At 43.4% G+C, this 21,499-nt stretch overlaps 1 protein-coding gene across 8 annotated transcripts in view; it reads right to left on the reverse strand.

The window, feature by feature from the left end:
• Window positions 1–9,533: 9,533 nt before the first annotated feature.
• The window catches only part of LOC125462069 (serine/threonine-protein kinase 32C), a 290,855-nt gene continuing 278,889 nt past the window's right edge, over window positions 9,534–21,499 (reverse strand). For 7 of the 8 annotated variants that reach the window (XM_048551554.1, XM_048551553.1, XM_048551556.2 and 4 more), the window contains one exon: window positions 9,534–11,175. In XM_048551554.1, coding sequence (XP_048407511.1) covers window positions 11,031–11,175 — 145 coding nt within the window. In that variant the 3' untranslated portion in view covers window positions 9,534–11,030. The remainder of the gene's footprint in view (window positions 11,176–21,499) is intronic. The other variant, XM_048551559.1, reaches the window with a different exon arrangement.

Consider the following 21,499-nt stretch of genomic DNA (forward strand, 5'->3'; position numbering starts at 1 on the left):
GCCCATATCCCTCTAAACCATTCCGGTTGATGTACCAATCCACATGCCTTTCATATGTTGTAATTGTATCTTAACGGAAGTGGCCTTTTTTGCACTGTGCATGCTCCCTCCTAATGTCACAATCTCCTGGTGTTCTAGTGATCATTGATAAAATTCCACCTTTGCTTTGGTTTATAAACCATTTATAGCGCCCATGTGTACTTTTTGTCTCAAATGCTGCTTCAGGTATTCCGATTTACAATTCTGCAATTTTTTTTCCCAGTGATGAACTTACTTCCAGTGTTTGCTTTAGAGGAAATAATGCATAGGATATCATCCGTTTCACAATAAGTGATAAGAACCCAGCCCTGCCGGGTCTTCACCGACCCCCCTAGACCTCCTCCTCATTGAGGATGAACAGTCAGTCCTCAGTAAAGGACTCACCTTTATCCCACTCCACCCAAACATCAACGAATACTGCTCACGCTTGGACGTTGAATAGTTTTTCTGCTGCCTCTGCACTTACTTCTTTAACCGTGATCCTAACCCTCCCTCTATTGACCCCTTCTCCTGCCTCCAACACACCCCCTCCTCCTGGACACCACCCAAGGCCTCCTACCCTCCATCGACCTCTTCATCTCCAACTGCCATCGAGACATCAATCGCCTTAACCACTCCACCCCTCTCACCCACTCCAACCTCTTCCAACAGAAAGCGCAGCCCTCCGCTCCCACCCCAACCTCACCATAAAACCCATGGAAAAGGGAGGCACAGTTGTAGTATGGCACACTGACCTGTACATCGCCGAGGCTAGGCGCCAGCTCTCTGATACCTCCTCCTACCACCCTCTGGATCATGACCCCACACCTGACCACCAAAACATCATCTCCCAAACCATTCACAACCTCATCACTTCAGGTGACCTCCCTAACACAGCATCCAACCTCATCGTTCCCCAACACCGCACCACCTGTTTCAAACTCCTTCCCAAAATACACAAACCTGACTGCCCCGGTTGACCCATTGTCTCAGCCTGCTCCACCAAATTTATCGCCACTTATCTCGACTCCATTTTCTCCCCCTTGGTCCAGGAACTCCCCACCTACATCTGTTACACCACCTACACCCTTTACGTCCTCCAGAACTTCCGATTCCCAGGTCCCCAACACCTCATCTTTACCATGGACATCCTGTCCCTATACACCTGCATTCCCCATGCAGATGGCCTAAAGGCCATCCGCTTCCTTCTGTCTCGCAGGCCTGACCAGCCCCCTCCACTAACACCCTCATCTGCTTCATTGAACTTGTCCTCACCCTCAACAAATTCTCCTTCAATTCATCCAACTTCCTACAGACAAAGGGGGTGGCCATGGGTACCTGCATGAGCCCAAGCTATGCCTGGCTCTTTGTAGGTTACATGGAGCAATCCCTCTTCCGAAGCTACAGTGGCCCTATGCCCCACCTCTCCCTCTGTCACATGATGACTGTATCGACGTCACCTCGTGCTCCTATGAGGAGCTCGAACAGTTAATTCACTTCACCAACACCTTCCACCCCAACCTTAAGTTCACCTGGACCATCTCTGATACCTCACTCTCCTTCCTGGACCTCTCTTTTTCCATCTCTGCTATGCACCTGGAAACCGATACAGATTTCAAGCCTACTGATTTCTACAGCTACCTAGAATACACCTCCTCCCACCCACCTGCCTGCAAAAATGCCATCCCCTATTCCCAATTCCTTCACCTCCGTTGCATCTGCTTCCGAGTTGAGGCATTCAACTCCCGGACATACCAGATGTCCTCGTTTTTCAAGGACAGCAACCTCCCCTCCACAGTGGTTGAAAACACCCACGATCATGTCTCTCACATTTTCCACATCTCATTCCTTGCACCTCCTCCCCAGAATAACCGCCAAACAAGAATCCCCCATGTGCTCACGTACCACCCCCACAAACTCCAAATCCAACGCATCATCCTCCGGCACTTCCACCATCTGCAATCTGACCCCACTACCAAAGACATTTTTCCCTCCCCACCCTCACCTGCCTTCTGGCAAGACCACTCTCTCTGTGACTCCCTTCTCTGCTCCACACTCCCCACCAGCCCCATCACGCCGGCAATTTTCCCTGCAATCACAGGAAATGCTGCACCTGCCCCTACAGCTCCACCCTCACCCGTTTCCCAGGCCCCAAGAAGACCTTCCACATCAAACAGATGTTCGCCTGCACATCTGCTAATGTGGTATACTGTATCCACTGTTCCCCTTGTGGCCTCCTCTACAATGGGGAAACCAAGCGGAGGCTAGGGGATTGCTTTGTGGAACACCTACGCTTGGTTCGTGACAAACGACTGCATCTCCCAGTTGCGAACCACTTCAACTCCCCCTCCCACTCCTTGAATGACACGTCCATCCTGGGCCTCCTCCAGTGCCACAATGATGCCACCCGAAGGTTGCAGGAACAGCACCTCATATTTTGCTTGGGAACCCTGCAGCCTAATGGTATCAATGTGGACTCTACAAGCTTCAAAATCTGCCCTTCCCCGACTGCATCCCAAAATCAGCCCAGTTTGTCCCTGCCTCCCTAACTTGCACTTCTCCCATCCATCCCCTCCTCCTACATCAAGCCCCATACCCATCTCCTACCCACTAACCTCATCTCACCCCCTTGACCTGTCTGTGCTCCCTGAACTGACCAATCCCCACCCTAACTCCCAACAAACACTCACCTTTACTGGCTCCATCCCCACCTCTTTGGCCTGTCTGTCTCCACTCCACCTATCTGCTCCTTTATTCATCCGCCTCCTCCACTCTCCCTATTTATTTCAGAATCCCCTTCCCCTCCCCCCTCTCTGAAGAAGGGTCCAGACCCGAAATGTCAGCTTTTGTGCTCCTTTGATGCTGCTTGGCCTGCTGTGTTCATCCAGCCCCACACCGTGTTATCACAGATTTGTAAGTTCTGTTTCCATGTTGAAGATGGCCATTTGGTTTTGATGACCTTGAAAAGTTATTTCTTGTTGAAATCTGCACAGGATTTTTTTTAAGGAGCTTTTGTTTTGACGTATTTTAAACTTATCAAGGAAACAAAGCTTTTAGTTCTTGTTATGTAGTAGTAGTGTCCTCACCTCTGAGCCATGAGGCCTGGATTCAAGTCCTAGAGGTGTGTCATAATGTCTTTGAACAGGTTGATTAGAAAATGTTAAATTATGAAGAGAAATCTAACTGGCTACTTGAGTCACAGGTTACTTCCTTCTGGAATGGCCACCTACTTCCTGGATCTGGTGCTTGATCCTCCAGATCACTGTTGAGGTGACTCTAAACTTCCAGGATTCTCCAAGCCTGTTGCGACAGCTTTCAGATGAAGACCCTACTGGATGTGATGTGACCTGACAATTTCCCCTTCCCATAACATGTTTTTACAATTTGGAGCTGGAAGCGGTGTGTGGCTGTGTGCTGAGTACTCAGAAATCCTTTTCTTTGTTCTTGCGCCTGGAGGGTACTGGGATTCATGGACCATCCACATGTGGCTTTCAGTAAGGTGCTACATGTAGGTGCTGGGGAGGATGCCCTCATTGGCTGTTTGGACGCAACTGCCCAGTGTCTGGACAATCATGTGGATGTATGTAGGTTTTGTTTATCCAATGTGCGCTTTTACAGGGAACATGGCTGTAGATCTCAGCTAGAAGCATTGCTATTTTGATCTCCATTGCTCCATGCCAGGTCTGTTAGTGCATTATACCTCCATGGAAGCCAGGGTGTTGCATACATTCAATGACACCCCTCACACCAACTCCACAGGACCCCCTTTCCCTCCCATGATTGATTGTTTTCCCACTGCACTTTTTATATTGAGCAGCCCTGCTTCAGCATCGTGGCATTCCAGCACTCTAATCCCCACAGTTGATTTTATCAGTCTCCCTCCTACAGCTGTGGCCACCCTGAAACTGCCGCCCCCCCTCCACTGACCCTCAGATTTGATCATGTGCAAATTAGCTGGAAAGCCCCGAACATCAGGGACCTGACCCCTGACTGATACAGATAATGCTCTTGACTGCGTTCCTGAGACTCCCCAGACTCATTCCTGTGACACCACAGGGCTGAGCATAATCTACTCCCCAGCCAGTAATTGTACAGGACCCACTGACCTTGACCACCCAAACCAGCCACCTGACTGTGCACAAACCCCTGGACTGATTTTGGAGGCTTGCCTTAACTCACTCACCTGACTGAACAGTGCCTGTTCCCCCCACCTCCCCCACAGACTTGAAACATTGCCACTCAGTTGACATCCTTGCAGTGTGTCTGGTGTCTAAGTGGCTGGCACACTGTGCAGGTGTGCGATTGACCCAGCATAGTGCCAGACAGCAACATAGCCGCCCCCAGATCACTGCTGAGTGGCAAAGTGCTAAAATGCAAGACAAGGCAGGGCAGGGATGCTGTAAGCATGCTAGTAGGTGTGAAATAAGAGTGCACTGAGTGTATGAGCCACCCCTGAGATGTCCAGTCTCTCAGTTTCTTTTCCTCACATAGAGTTTCCTGCAGCAGCATTTAAAGAAAAAAAATGTTCATGGGATGTGGGTGTTGTGGGCTATGCCAGCATTTATTACCCAGAGGGCACTCGAGAGTCAACCACTTTGCTGTAGGCCTGGTGTCACATGTAGGTCAGACCGGGTAAGGTTTACAGATTTCCCTCTCTCAAGGGTGGCACAACAATCAACAGTGATTACATTGTCATCATTACGCCAGACTTTTAATTCTGGAATTTTATTAAATTCAACTTTCACCATCTGTTATGGTAGGATTGTAACCCATATCCCCAGGGCATTGTAGATAACACAGTGTGAAGCTGGATGAACACAGCAGGCCTGGGTTTGCTGGATTACTAGTCCAGTGACATTACCACAATGCCATTTCTTCCCGAAAAGCACTCACAAAGCCAGAATATCACATTGCATTGACAGCTCTGAATGATGTTCTCAGTGAACTAGCATTTCAGTGCACATTCTTGCAGAGAAGCTGTTCAACAACAATTGAAGCTTCACTATTTACAAAGGCCAAGATTAATAAAGATTTAGTAACTAACTGATTGTTTATTGGAATGGTGAAATTAAGATGATTCTGGCTGATTTCAACAGTGATGTGGACACTGTTGCAATCCATTAATTTATTCAACTGCAATGTGACCATCTGGAAAGCAGACTTCTAGCGGAGGAATTACAAGAGTGGAATGCATTTTATTAAGCTGCAATCGCCAAGACAGCTGAATATGCATTTGTAAAAGACAGCATTGTGGACTGATATTGAAATATCAATGTTTATATCAAAGTATGGAGGAAGCGTGGCTACAAAGATATGTGAGAAATACTCCAATTTCATATTTTTGATTGAGGGAAAAGCCATGATTTATTCCAATCAGACATTCAGTGATATTGTGGACCATGCGCTAAGAGAAGGCCCATTTCAAGAAATGCCCATTCTTTTGGGCATTGCATGAAGGTGGATTTAACATCATAAACTTCATTAAATGTAAATCCAGAAATAGAGTAGAAATTGATCCCATTGTGATTAAAGTTAAACAAATTATGAAAAAGTTTGCAATATAACTTCTGCTCAGTAGATATTCAGACTAAGGTAATAAAATGTGAGGCTGGATGAACACAGCAGGCCCAGCAGCATCTCAGGAGCACAAAAGCTGACGTTTAGAGCCTAGACCCTTCATCAGAGAGGGGGATGGGGTGACGATTCTGGAATAAATAGGGAGAGAGGGAGAGGCGGACCGAAGATGGAGAGAAAAGAAGATAGGTGGACAGGAGAGTATAGGTGGGGAGGTAGGGAGGGGATAGGTCAGTCCAGGGAAGATGGACAGGTCAAGGAGGTGGGATGAGGTTAGTAGGTAGGAGATGGAGGTGTGGCTTGGGGTGGGAGGAAGGGATGAGTGGAAGGAAGAACAGGTTAGGGAGGCAGAGACAAGTTGGACTGGTTTTGGGATGCAGTGGGTGGAGGGGAAGAGCTGGGCTGGTTGTGTGGTGCAGTGGGGGGAGGGGACAAACTGGGCTGGTTTTGGGATGCGGTGGGGGAAGGGGAGATTTTGAAGCTGGTGAAGTCAGACCCCCACCCCATCCCCCTCTCTGATGAAGGGTCTAGGCCCGAAACGTCAGCTTTTGTGCTCCTGAGATGCTGCTGGGCCTGCTGTGTTCATCCAGCCTCACATTTTATTATCTTGGATTCTCTAGAATCTGCAGTTCCCATTATCACTGATATTCAGACTAGTCCAGTTTCCACACAAGACCCAGAAAAATGAGAGAGAACACTGATCTGTAGGGTCAGTTCTTCATTCGGTAAGAATTTCGAGTGATGTGAAGCACTTCAAACAGTAACAACATTTCACAAATACCCATACGCGGAAGCTGAAGCACACTTTTGAGCACATGTTTTGTGCAACCTAAGTACCAGCGACATCATTTGCCTCAACCTCTCCACCCCTGCCACACACTCTAACCTCTCCCCCACAGAACGTGCAGCCTTCCGCTCCCTCCGCTCCAAAATCCCTCTGATACTGCTTAGCCCACCATGTTCCTCAAGCTCCACACCTTGTTTTCTCAGACTCCAGCATTGGCAGTTCCTACTATCTCTTAAGTATTAGCCTACTCTGTGCAAACCAAACCTTTGCGCCAAACTCTCCTGACCATATCATGCAAGATAACTAGTAAATCCCACTAATGCCTGCGGTACAAAGCAAGGTTTCTCTACCTGGAAAGATGGAGTCCAGTTGCCAAGGTAGCAGTTACCAGCTTTTTATCCACTGCCCGCACACGGTGCAGATGCTGCTCACTTCACAGCTTGGAGCATGGAACACTGGATGGACTCTGTACATTCAATGTCACACTTGGGGCTGCACTGAGACTCACGCACAGTGATGATGGTGAAAAGAGGATGTACATAGACAAATATAATCATGTGTTTACAGTGACTAATCACCTGTGTCACCCACATGCTGTCAGAAAGTGTCCTTCTGTCCTTCACTTACACCATATCTCAGTGCATGTCCAAGTTCCACAGCTGAAATGTAGTGTAGTCCATCGGCCTTAATGGTTCACCCAAGGGCTGACACTGGAACATTTATGTTGACAGATCCCAGTCATGCTGAATGTGCCCTCCCCTGAGGGAGGCACTCCCTCGTTGGCTTGAAATCCCACAGGCTTGAGGGTGACAGGCAGGATGGAGCTGAAGGGCCTGCCTACCTGCGGAGGCTTCCTACTCTGACTGCGTACCTACTGGCACTACCCTGTCTCCCTGTGAGGAAGGGGCACCCGGAGCGAGTGTATGGTCCTGTTCATCTCTATTGCCTTGCTGTTGTTGATAAGCACCAATGGTTAAAGTGACAGAGGCATGTCTATGCGCATATGTGGTGGACTCTGAGACTGCTGGACTTGGATCTCCACTGCAGCCAGCAACCTGTCCATGAAGACAGCCAGATGATCACCTGCCTGAGGCAGTAGGGTCCTGCAGCCTTTTGTACCAGGTTGGCCAGTGCTCCAGGCAAACCTACCTGCTGCTCCAATGTCGCTTATGTATTTGAATGAAGTCCCTGATTTCTGAATACCTTGGGGTTCTCTTCAGCCTGGGGTTGAGCAGGTGCCGAGGCTCTAGCAGTCCTCCAAGCGCCAATGACCTCAGGCATTTCCTCCTTGGTGGAGACACGGCAGTGAAGGTACCATAAGCAGGTGCTGCCAACTTTAAAGATAGTTTCCACTGAGGTGTCAGTTTCTCAGCTGGTGAGGGTACACTGGGCAGTCTTGCTGGTACATTTTTTGAGGATTTGCACTTTCAGCCTCAGAGGTTGGGGAGACAATGTCTTGTGGGGCAGTGCTCTTAATCACCAGCACCATTGACATGGCAGTGTGTCTGCGGGAGACAAAAGAGAGAAAATGTGGTGACCAAGATTTAGAAGCTGTGGCATGTTCCCAATAACCTCACTGCGGAAGTAATAGGAGCAATGAATGATGAAATCTTACTTGGTTGCCAGGGCATGGAGGTTTTGGCATCTACATAGGAGATTTCAAGGGCCATGATCATTAACCTCGTAAGGAGTGAAGAAACAAATACTACCATCCCACACCCTTCCTTACTCTTTGGACCCTATGATGTGCCACTTTCCCCAATAATGAGAGAACGAGACAGAGAGTGAGTGGGGTGAAAGTGGATGGCATAGCAGTTACTGTGGGTGCAGAGGTGGTGGAAAAGTGGTGCGGAAACAGCACAGACAGCATGCAGGGTGAAGATAGTAGACGTTTGGAGTAGACGCGAGTGTGTGAGAGAAGATGTTGCAGGCAATAGTAAGAATTGTGGAACATCAGCCTTGGTGGCAGGTGATCATAGCAGTAGAAATGAGAGGAAGTGAGAGGTCATAGAGAACAAATGGTGGTATTTGTTTACCTTGGTGGAGTGAAGATGGTCATTAACCTTTTTCCTGCGTTGCCGGGCATTATGCCAGACTGAGGAAACTGCAACGGCCTGGTAGCAACCTTGGATTGAGTTGGCAGGATCTGCTGTCATCACCTCTTCTATGGGTCCTGAGTGAAAAGAATATCTATCCTCTGCACCACCCATCCACCAGAATCTCTAGTTCCCTGTTCACAAAAAGGAGCACCAATTTCTCCTTGTTTGCCATGTCCAAGGTTAATGTCTGCTTCAATTTGCCAGTGTTTGACCACATATGACCTTTATACTGGCGTATTCTGGCAGTGCTAAGGATTTCCAGCTATGAAAAGTGGCAGAATTAAGCTGGCATCAAACAAGAAGACCACAACAAAGGCATGGTATTCAGTTAATGAGGCATGTTTGTGATGATAGTGTGTGAAAATGTTTCTCTTAGAGAGAAACCCTCCATAAAACTCAAAGGAAATGGCATTTAGCCAAAAGATTGGGAGGATTCAGTTCTTCGATTCTTTTGCCTGAATATATAAAACATTCATGGGGTAAGCTAAAGCAGCATTACACGCTGCTGCTTTTAAAGCAAACTGTATTGAGACTCTGCACAGATTAAAAAAATGTCAACATTCACAGAAATATTGACAGCAAGTTCTGAAGGGCAAGAATTCTCATTATTGATCTGGGAGAAGAGACAGCTTTGCTAACAATCATTAGTTGGACAGTAAAGTAACTATTTTAGAATATTCAAGTATCTTTAAATTGTAATTTTATAGACATAGAAAGTCACAAACAATGATTACTGAAAAAACAAAACTATTTATATTAATCCTAAACTCAGCAGTTGTAGAGCTAATTTGAGAAACAGAGATACACAGAGGTACAGTCACAGAGGTACAGTCACAGAGATAATTTGAGGAACTATGGTGTCCATTTTTCTAAAGTAATCTTAGATTGTTTGGGCATGAGAAATTTTGGGTACAATCTTGTATAAGATTCATTCAATTCAGTATATTGTATAAAATTCAGCTATTGAGTTACATTCTTGCTGTTTGAAAGTGGTTTTGTAAAATAAACAGTAAGTTTAACTTCTGTTATGTACAAGAACAAATTTATTTCCAACTTTTGTTTCCCAATACAGCAAGAAACTGGATCATGCTCCATTTCTTTAAATATTAAAAATTCAACATCTCAGTACTACAGAGATACAACCTTTTCTTGAAAAGTTTGCTCATCATTGCACATATTTTCAAGGACCAGGATTCAGTCCAAAACCAATGTATTAATCATGCAACAAAAAATACATAAATAACATTTGAATACATACAATAAGTTTTTAAAATATAATTTACCATTTGTCATTTTTACTGACGGGTATCTTAAGTAAATTGAGCTACGTAACTGCTAACATTCAAAGGTTGAAATTCCCATCAGCAAAGTGTGCAGCAATCTGGTGCAACATTCCTGTGTATGCTTTGTTTTATTTTTGACACCACGTGCTGAGCAGTGTATTTTAAATTAATTCACATAAAACCAGCGCACACAAAAATGCAGTGTATTAAAAGTACTTAGTGAACATCACTGATTGAAATTTCTACCTGTTTCATCAAGTCTCCCTAAGATTCTATCAATCATAATAGTCTACTGTAAGAGCAGCTGATACCAAACATCTGTAATGCGTATTGTATTAACTGCTACTCTGCTAATATATTTTGCAGTTGATCACACCATACGTCATTCAAAGCGATAGTATACACTGGCTGTGACAGATTGAATATTAATACAATTTCAAGCCATTTAGTTATATGCTAATTAGATATATCTAATTGCATGTTATGAATGAAAATGTCAGTGCTATAAAAGCTTTGGCCTTTGTGCCCATAAGTTGTGCCTGCACATTTGAAACATTTTTGGAAATAGTGTAAGCTTCTGTATGAAAATTTGGTTCAATAATTCATGTTCCTATCAAAGCCCACCACATAAAACTGTGGATACACAACAATGCTGTCACTATTTACACATAAAATCTTTCAGTTCTCTATTTTTCCCCTCCCACCCTGTATGAAAGATTATGAAGCGATAGAAACCTTTGTTAATTATTTCTATAGTACGATAACGTGTTCCAACAGTACTCTGTAAATTTATTCTCGTCTAGTAAAAGTATTGTAAATTATTAACCTGCTTTTATGTTAAATTTGTATGAATATTATGACTCTTATTAGTAACGACCATTGCATGTAAAGATTTTGACATATCATTAGCAAGACATGAATAAAGCACAAAAAGAACTGAATGAGAAATACAGGTCCAACTTGTTTTAAACATTCAACATCCTGTTAAATTGATGACATAATGTGTCATTATATGGTTGCATAGAGAATATCTACCTTTCAGTTTGTAACAGAATCAACCTGCCTATTTTCCAGTGTTGTTTAAAAAATATACGAAATAAATTCACTGAGCAATGTTGTCCTGTTGTAGTTCACTGGATATCCAGAGATTATTCAATGGATGGTTTTCTTTTCCAAATGGCATTGGAAGCTTTAATAAAGCTTGTTAGCCCAGTGAAGCAGCCTGAGAAACATTAAGACAGATGGAAAGAGCAGCCTGACTTTTTAGTCCTAGCTGCTACTTGTTGAAGAACACACCGAACTACACATGTGCAGGTTTCCACTTTCACCCTCATCTTCAGCAACTGTTTCTGGTTTTTCTTCTGCTTCAACCATTGATATAGATGCTGTTGGTTGCTCTGACCTCTTTTTTAACCTATGTACAGAGTCGAAACATGGGAGAAAAGAGAATGTACACTATTATTATGAGCCTATACCAAATGTTTTTTTGGCATTATGGAAAAAATGTAGATACATTTAATTATAAGTACGATCTTCAGTCAGACAGTCTTAAAATTTGTTAACATGAAACAATCTAATTAATTCAGTTTACACATATACATAAACACACCAAACATAAATTAAAATGAAGAGGCTATTTAATGATTTGGCTTTGTTCAGTTGAATTTATACAGCAATCTTGATTCCAAACCCCAAGGTTAAAGTTGAAGTGAATCTAAACTGTGCTGCTGGAATCACTCTTAACATAAATCACTGTAAGTTCCATTTAGTTTCTGAGGATGTCTCTTGATTGTCTATTACTTCAGCAGCCTTAGCATTCTATGTCTATTTTCAGACATGATTCAGCTAATCCTAACCATTTTCTTTCTAAATGATTCCTGGGAGCCCCCTTACATTTCAGTTCTTATGCTGATGTTAAGACTATAAATTTAAGCAAACAAACTGCAAATTGTTTTTGGGTTTTGCATTTAAACTATGAGTTATGAGTGTAGCAATTCTCAGCAACATGTTAAAATTGCCTAGAAAAATTAATTTGGTGAATTTGATGTAGGAACATTCTTTAATTTTCTTAAAACGTACGTGAAATGCACATTGTTGGGTGAGGTTTGTTCAGAGTGCTGGATGAGGGTTGTTTGGAATGTTGGGTAGTTTAATGGGAATGTTGGGTGAGATTTCTTCAGAGTGTTCTGTGAGGGTGAGGTTTGTTTGGAGTATTGGTGAGGGTGAGGTATGATCGGAGTGTTAGGTGAGGGTGAAGTTTGTTTGGAGTGTCGGATAAGGGTGAGATTTGATTGGAGGTGTGTCAGGTTGAGTCGTCAGCTTGAGGGGTTTGACAAGTTCAGAGAAGGTATCAGTGGGTGTAGGGTGGCTCAGTGTATGTCAGGGTCAGTTTAACTCTTATCCAGGCGTTAAAACAGGTCTTCAGTCCTACAGCTTTTCCCAGATAACTATTAAGGTGTGTATGTAGGGAAATCTAAGACTATGACACAAATCTGGGCTGTGAGCTATTCCAGAGAGTTCCAAATGTAGGCCAGTTCCCCATCAGAAGGTTTAACTTCCTGGGCAGTTCCTGGGTGATCAGTGCTTCAGGACTTTCCACTGGTCCTCTGTTGCTTCAGTCAGGGTGCATTAAGGGAGCAACTAACTTCCAGTTAGAATATCCAAGCCCATGTGCTTTTATAAGACCACAGTGTCATGTCACTTCAAAGCACTCTAAAAGCAATGAAATATTTCTGAAGTTATAGAAGTAATTTAAGTACAACTTGCTGTCAAAATCAATAATGAAATAATGATCAGATCATATTTTTCAGAGGCGCTGATTGAGTTGACTTGATACAGCAACTCGCTAAAATTGGTGCACATGGTACTTTTCATGATTTTACCAATATCTGTGTGTAAGTTTCTTCCCTTTCTGAAGAGCATAAATCAGTAAGGTCAAAAACTTCACATCTGAGCAATACACTTCAAAAAGGGAGCCATTTCAATGTGAAAGGCATTCTGTAAAAGTTTATTGGCAGGATTCTCAGTGATAACATCTGCTGCTCCACAAATAATTATTATTATCACAGCATTAATGTTTTCTCATTTATATGATGCCAATTTAGCTGCTGAGGAATAATTTGATCATTGTATAATTCTCCACCCATGGCGAAAATCAGTAAAATATACTTAATACATTGACTAAAAAGTAATCACAGAAGCCCAGATTTCCAAATGTGTGTAAGACTGTGCCTGATTGTTGCTGATTGAGTATGCTATCGTATTCTCATGGGGATAAATGTCTGAGGAGTGAAAACCTGGGTCTTCCAAGGAGTAGTAATCATAGAGAGTTATCATTCTATTTGTCTTTACTGCCCTTGCCTGGAGCTCCAACTTTCTGGCATGAACATCCAAATCAGGCTTCTTGGGAAACAGGTAGGTACTGGAGGCCCAATCATGCTCCCTCCTTACCCCAGTAACTGCCGAAATCAAGGTTTAAAGATCCAAAGCCTCTTTGAGAAGCTGCAGAGAGACTATAAGTGTGCAAGTTAAATGTATGAGAGATTTGCACGGCAGGGAAAGGAGGGGACAGGGTGGTGTATGGATGCAGAAGAGGATAGGGAGACTGGTGTGTGATAGGGCAGTAGGACTGCAATTGGGTGAGGGGATTGGTAGCAGGTAAGTAGATAAGAGGGTACCGTGGGACTGGAGGACCTGTTGAGGAATTGAGTAAGGGGTAAAGGGTTGGTCAGTTTGGGTTGGTTGTGGAGGTATCTAGTCAGGGGCTGTTAGGTAGTGGGATATTGGGTGAGGTTTGATCAGAGATATTGGGTGAGGGTGAGGTTTATTTGGAGTGTTTGGGAGGGTAAGGGCTATTTGGAGTGTTGGATGAGGTTTGTTCAGAGTGTTGGGTGAGGGTGAATTTGACTGGTGTGTTGGTGAGGGTAAGTGTCATTTGGAGTGTTGGGTGAGGTTTGTTCAGAGTGCTGGGTGAGGGTTGTTTGGAATGTTGGGTAGTTTAATGGGAATGTTGTGTGAGATTTCTTCAGAGTGTTCTGTGAGGGTGAGGTTTGATCGGAGTATTAGGTGAGGGTGAAGTTTGTTTGGAGTGTCGGATAAGGGTGAGATTTGATTGGAGGTGTGTCAGGTTGAGTCGTCAGCTTGAGGGGTTTGACAAGTTCAGAGAAGGTATCAGTGGGTGTAGGGTGGTTCAGTGTATGTCAGGGTCAGTTTAACTCTTATCCAGGAGTTAGAACAGGTCTTCAGTCCTACAGCTTTTCCCAGACACCTATTAAGGTGTGTATGTAGGGAAATCTAAGTCTATGACACAAATCTGGGCTGTGAGCTATTCCAGAGAGTTCCAAATGTAGGCCAGTTCCCCATCAGAAAGTTTAACTTCCTGAGCAGTTCCTGGGTAGTCAGTGCTTCAGGACTTTCCACTGGTCCTCTGTTGCTTCAGTCAGGGTGCATTAAGGGAGCAACTAACTTCCAGTTAGAATATCCAAGCCCATGTGCTTTTATAAGACCACAGTGTCAGGTCACTTCAAAGCACTCTAAAAGCAATGAAATATTTCTGAAGTTATAGAAGTAATTTAAGTACAACTTGCTGTCAAAATCAATAATGAAATAATGATCAGATCATATTTTTCAGAGGCGCTGATTGAGTTGACTGTGATAAATATTGATTTGGGCACTAGTGTAACCTGGGATAGATATATGATGTAATATCAATTATTCATTGTATATCTAAAGCTACACTGACCAATAATACACATCCAAAGCAATATAGTTTATAGAGTCATAGTGATATACAGCACAGAAACAGCCCCTTCAGTTCAACTCGCAATTGTACCAGTTGAGTAACTGTACCAGCCTCTACCACCTCCCCTGGCAGCTCATACCATACACACACTACCCTCTGCATGAAAAAGTTGCACCTCAGGCCTCTTTTATATTTTGCCCCTCACAGCTTAAACCTATGCCCTCTAGTTTTGGACTTCTCCACCCCAGGGAAAAGTCCTTCCCTATTTACCCTGTCCATACCCCTCATAATTTTATAAATCTCTTTAAGGTCACCCCTTAGCCTCCAAAGCTCCAGGGAAAATAGCCCCAGCCAATTCAGCCTCTCCCTACAGCTCAAATCCTCCAAGCCTGGCAACACTCTCATAAATCTTTCCCGAACCCCTTCAAGTTTCACAACATCCTTCCTATGGGAGGGAGACTAGAATTGCAGGCAATACTCCAAAAGTGGCCAAACCAATGTCCTGTTCAGCCGCAACATCATCTCCCAACTCCTATACACATAGATAACAAAGTGTGGAGCTGGATGAATGCAGCAGGCCAAGCAGCATCTTAGGAGCATAAAAGCTGATGTTTCTGGCCTCGATCTTTCTCCTCTCCACATAGCACTAACCAATATACTGTTATGATGTGGAGGTGCCGGTGTCAGACTGGGGTGGACAAGGTCAGAAATCACATGACACCAGGTTATAGTCCAACAAGCTTGTGTTTTCAAATAAACCTGTTGGACCATAACCTGGTGTTGTGTGATTTCTGACATTATACTATTAGGTGTAGACAGCAGAGATCGAGTCAACCCTAGAAAAGTATAAAGACAGTAGAAATATGCTTAAGAGGGAAATTAGCAGGGCAAAATGGGGTCAAGGTAAATAGGGTTGAGAAGAATCCAAAGGGATTCTACAAATACAGTAAGGACAAATGGGCAACTAGGGAGAGGACAGGGCCCCTTAAAGAGCAGCAAGGCTGCCTATGGGTGCAACTGCAAGAGATGGGTGAGGTATTTAATGAGTACTTGGTATCAGAGTTTACTGTGGAGAAGCATATGGAAAGTACAGAATGTGGGGAAATAGAACTTACTTTGTTTTAACAGTCAATCCAAAATTATTTATTTCTGGGTAAAGAGTTACAGGAACTGTCTGAAAAATTCTATCTCTTAGAAAGGTGATTGGCAGAACATTTTGTTTAGGGGTGCCATGAGCGCTATTAGAGGTCTGTCAGAGGATCCACAGCACATGAGCTAACTCATGGTGTGAGTCACACCAGACACCATATCGGGGAGGGTATTAATTCATGCGCAGTGTGCCTCTTTCAAGATATGCAGAGAAGGCAGCTTGTAAGGATAATCAGTATGTGTTGCTGATTTGACATCACCTTTGCTGGGTCAGAGTTCAGACCTCCCTCTCATAACATTGAGCAGATAAAGATGTGCTCAGTAGCAGAGCTCCTGCCCATCCATACCATTTAAAGGGATCATCACCAACTGACAGGAATGTTGTTGCTTAATTTCTACTGACTCTTGCTACAATGCTCTAAGTGTTTGGTACTTTCTAGAGTTTCCTAAAGTTGCTGAAGTTTTCCAGGAATGTCGTAGAACAGCATCAAGATTTCTGCATAAAACAGTTGCTCCAAACATTCTTCTTGGGATGCAGCATCACTTGGAGATTGAACAAAATCTTCACACAGCTGGGAAAGATAGTAGAGGAGACAGGTGGTAGAGGAGGAGTGTTCTCAGCCTGAGTTCATAGCCACTAGGGTAAGAGAACAATCCTTTTTGCCGGAAGCTCAGTTTAGAACAGTGTATAAAATAGCTACACCTCATTTGTAGCTGTAGCAGGGGCAGATTTCAGGAGGAAAGTGACCACACTGCCAGTGGCTGTGAAGGTGAAAATGCAATGAACCAGTGTGAGTGAATCTTCTTTCAGGCTTAAGCTGGAAAATATTTATAACATCTCACTTTCTGCCATCCACTAGTGCAGAAGAGAGGACACTTGCACTTTCTATTCAGTGAGAACTAACAACACGTCATGATGGAATTCAACCTGGAAAAGTGTGAAGTGATTCATTTTGGAAGGGCAGATTTGAATGCAAAACACAAGACTCTTGGCAGTGTGGAGGAACAGACAGATCTTGGGGTCTACGTCCATAGATCACTCAGAGTTGCTGTCCATGTTAATATGGTTGTTAAGAAAGCGTATGGTGTGTTGGCTTTCATTGGTAGAGGAATTGAGGTTAAGAGCTGCAAGGTTATGCTGCAGCTCTATAAAACCCTGGTTAGACCACACTTGGAATATTGTGTTCAGTTCTGTTCACCTCATTACAGGAAGGATGTGGAAGCTTTACAGAGGGTGCAGAGGAGATTTACTAGGATGCTGCCTGGACTGGAGGAAGCCTTATGAGGAAAGGTTGAGAAAGATAGAGATTTTCTCATTGGAGCAAAGAATGATGAGGGGTGACTTGATAGTGGTGTACAAGATGATGAGAGGCATAGATAGAGTTTTATTTTGGTTGGAAAAAGCTATCATTAGGGGGCATCATTTTAAGGTGATTGGAAGAAGGTATAGGGGAGATGTCAGAGGTAGGTTCTTTACACAGTCAGAGGTGGGTGCATGGAATGCACTGCCAGCAGTGCTGGCAGAGTCAGGTCCATTAGGGACATTTAAGAGACTCTTGGATAGGCACATGGATGACAGCAGAATGGAGGGTATGCAGGTTAGAATGATCTTAGAGTAGGGTAATAGGTCAGCACACCATCATAGACCGAAGCCCCTGTATTGTTCTATGTCACTCTTGCCAGAGAGAAGCAGGCTGAGTTATAAATGAAGGTATTCCTATGTGGCAGGATGCTTTAGAGAGCACACATATTACTTTATGGGTGCCACATTTTAGTTCTGAAATGTACCACAATTGAAAGAGATTCAAACAATGTCAACATCCAGGTGGAAGCACCAACATGCAGGAAATCTTACTGGTCAATTCCTAATTTACTGGAGCAGTCATGTACTCTATGTTCCGTGACAGTCCTATGTTTGACCTGCATTTGAGATGTTACGACAGACCAATGCGTTGGGCAGCAAGGTTTATCTGTTCACCATCTTACTCATGGCTCCATTACAAGATCTGGGCAGATACAGTGTACATTCAATGAAATTCACACCATCTCATTGAGAAGCTCTGGGTCCAGAAGGTCCCTCTTTCAACTGTACCATCTGACCAATGGAAGCAGTAGTTTGCACTGTCTATACAGGTAGTGATCAGACAGCAAATACCGTAATCATGAGAGTAAGCAGACATTTCAGCAAATACTCCAAGTCGTCTATTGGAGGATTTCTCTGGGAGCCTTAGGCCCGTTTAAAGTCTGCAGGGAACAGGTTGACCTTGCACAGCAGGAGACTGAGAGCTTTCACTTCACTACCCAGAGGTGTTGTAATGGAAGCTGAGTATTCAGTGCTGTCTTTGTGGTTAGGTCCACAAATATGGTCAGAAAGTTGGTCACCACTTTCATGTTACAAAGGAGAGGCACTCAGCTCAGTAGAAATGCTGTGTCTTCAATGCTCCTTGAGATTGACTGAATGCTTTCAGGCAGATCTGCTAATTCAACAATCAGTTCATTGCACATTTCTATCAGTTTCTTTCTTTAACCTGCCTGATCATACACATCTCATCACTATGTTGCTGCTACATTGCACATCGTGTTGCTTCTAAATGAATTGGGAAACACAGTAGCTCAGTTAGTACAACTGCCTCATAGCGCCAAGGACCTGGGTTTGATTCCTCCTTCAGGTGCCTGTCTTTGTGGAGTTTGCACATTCTCCCCGTATTTGTGTGGGTTTCCGCTGGGTGCTCCGGTATCCTCCCATAGTCCAAAGATGTGCAGGTGAGGTGGTTTGATCATGCTAAATTGCCCCATAGTGTTCAAGGGTGGAGGTGGGTTACACATGGGAAATGCAGGATTACAGGGATGGGATGGGTCTGGGTAGATGCTCTTCGGAGGGTTGGTGTGGACCCATTGGGGTGAAAGCCCTGTTTCCACACTCTAGGAATTCTATGGAATGACTGTGAGTGTGAGACTGAATGACTGGAATTCTCCTTCAAGATTGTCTTCTTTCTTTACTACTTGTTGATTTTTGCGCTACTAGTGAGTTAGGTTTCACCTCTGCAGCATCTGAGAGGGAAAAGATGGAAAGCTAGGGCTTGGCCTGTGAGGAAAAGGGGGATGTAAGTGATGCATGCTTACATTGTTGGCCACTTGCAAGTCAGAGAGTGTGTAAGATGAGGGGAAAATATGATACTAGAAGGAAGATTTGGTATGAAGTTACCATTATCTTCAAAGATTTCAGCTTCATCACTGCTCAGGGCATTTACAGTGGCCCCTCCACTAGTACTGAGCATTGACTCTTCCATTAGGATTTGGACAATCAGGTGTACCTGTCCCCTTCCTGTTAGCTCCTGCTGTCTTCGCTGTGTATCATCTTAACCTGAAAAACAGATGAATGTGCAATCTATTTGGAAAATGCGGCTATTGAGAATGAGTGACTGCAACTGTGTGCAAACTGTTGCATAAAGAAAGTGTTAGTGTTGGATACTGCAAGAAGCTCAACCCAATTTAATATTGTTCGAGAGTCTTGCATGGGGAAATCAAGGAAATAGCTCTAAATCTCAGATGTGTTAACAAAGTCATCTGGTAATCCTTGTAACAATGTTTAACTAGTTAATGTAGCTTGTGCCTATCACTACAGTGCAATAAATTACATATTGTTAACACTCGATCATAGTTGATCTTCTACAACTGTAAACCAATTAGACCCTTAGGACCAGTCAATGAAAGGGGATTAGTGACAGCATCCTTCTTCCCACAAGTACCACAGCCATGAGATGTGGCTTGGGGCTTACAGTTGTGAAAGGTAGGTGAGGGTGAGGGTGAGGGTGAGGTACAGATGTTAGCTAAGATTTCTGATTGATAGAGATTGTTGAGTATGGTAGGCTAGGGTGGCAGGGGAGTACATTGAGCAGTCTGTAAGGCTTGTCATTCAGTTGGTTGGATATAGCATCAAAAGCTGAACCCACCGATCTTAGCCACTTGCATGAGGCATTCAACTTTATGCATCACTGTTTCTAGGTTTTTGGGACTTGGCTCTTGGTAACCATTTTGGTCTCACTGTTCTCTTTACATTTATCTGGAGGGGCTCCTGATTCCATATGGTCTCTCCTTTGCGCCTCTTCTAAGAACCTTTGGGACCATTCTCTCATGTTGTGCTATTATTTACTCTTTTCTATGTCCAAGGAACCTGTATACAGACCTCCACTTCTAGCTACAGGCACAATATGCCTTCCCTTTAAGAGGTTGGTGCAGGTTAGCTTTAACTATGGTTAACCTCTCACAGATCCAGCAGAGGATCATCCAGTGATTCAACTGTGTGGTAAGAGCTGGCTGCACACAACAATCATGGTACATTGCACTGAATGAGTATTGCATAATTGAGCATCGTGAGCCACTAATCTGTTTTCATGAACTATCCATTTAACCACCTATGACTTTTACATAAATTGTACCTACAGAACAATTCATGTGAACATCAATGCTAATATCATGTATGTTGGTGGCGTTAAAAGAAGTTCAACCTTGCAGTTTCCTTTTGTCATAAAATTTATCTTGCAGTATAGAGGACAACTTTGGCAAAACACAAATCTGCTTGGCTACAGGGACATATAAAATAGTTATGAGTGGCATCTTTAGAACACTTCTACATTTAAACATTAATACGGCCAGAATGTTTTCAGTCCATTTTTGTTCTTGGAATCTCAACCCGTATTTGCCATAACTTAGAAAATGTTTGGTAGATGAAGGCAAGAAAAGGGACAAAGGCAACAGGAAGCCTGTTGTTTTGATAATAATTTGCAAAAAAAAGCAAATGATCCCTTTGGCTTAAATCATCTCAACATATCTGCTACATTAATTTGCTCCTAAAATGAAGAATATCTGGAACTCTAGGAAGTCATTTCTGTATTGGAAAATTTGAAAAAAATATGTATTTAAGCGATACAATATGCACAATAATTGATTTTTTAAAAAAATAATAATTATAATGTAGGGCTGCATATCTCTGAAAGTGTCTCTACAGTACCATCTTACTTCTTTTAAGCAGGCACATTCAATTGTAGGAGAGGTACATTAACCTGTGGATTCAGTGATACTTTTGCAGTACATCCATAGTCAAGAAAAAGCATCATTAAAAATTAGAATGCTGTAATGCATAATCCATAAAATCACATCTTCAGATTTATTGCTTCAGAAATAATACATGTGCTCAACTTACAGAATTAAAGCTGCATCTCATGTAGTGTTAGCTGAAGCATTTCTATGTATACATGCTGAATTGTGGGTCAATGGATTAAACATGGAAATTTGAATGAAAATAACTTATAACTGCTCCCCAATCAATTTCTTTAAACCACAATAGAATTAATGTAGCTCTCATGGGCAATAGCATGTGCTTACTTCAGGTCATTCAGGGATCAAGTGATATTGGTACCCAAAGAGAGACAGCATATAGTGAGCCTGAACCTTCTGAAACCTGCAATCTTTCTATTCCTTAGATCTGGGAAACTGATGCAATTGGCATATTCATAATGGTCACTCATCCCACCTATCCTGAATCATTTGTTCAAGGTACCTACAGGGCTAACAAACTGAAGGTCAGCCAGCTGTCTGTCTTCAGACTGATGGCCTTCAGAGGTTTCATTCCTACTGGAGCAATCCTAGCTTCCTCACCTTTGCTCTAACAGGAAGGAAATAGAACATAGACATAGAACATAGAATAATACAGCACATGAAGGAGCCTTTTGGCCCAAGATCTTGTGCTGAACATGATACTAAATTTAACTGATCCCTTCTGCATGCCCTTGGTCCATACCCTTCCAATTCTTGCATATTCATGTGCTTATCTAATAGTCTCCTAAAT

This window comes from Stegostoma tigrinum, chromosome 20 (assembly GCF_030684315.1).
Source record: "Stegostoma tigrinum isolate sSteTig4 chromosome 20, sSteTig4.hap1, whole genome shotgun sequence".
NCBI lineage: Eukaryota > Metazoa > Chordata > Chondrichthyes > Orectolobiformes > Stegostomatidae > Stegostoma > Stegostoma tigrinum.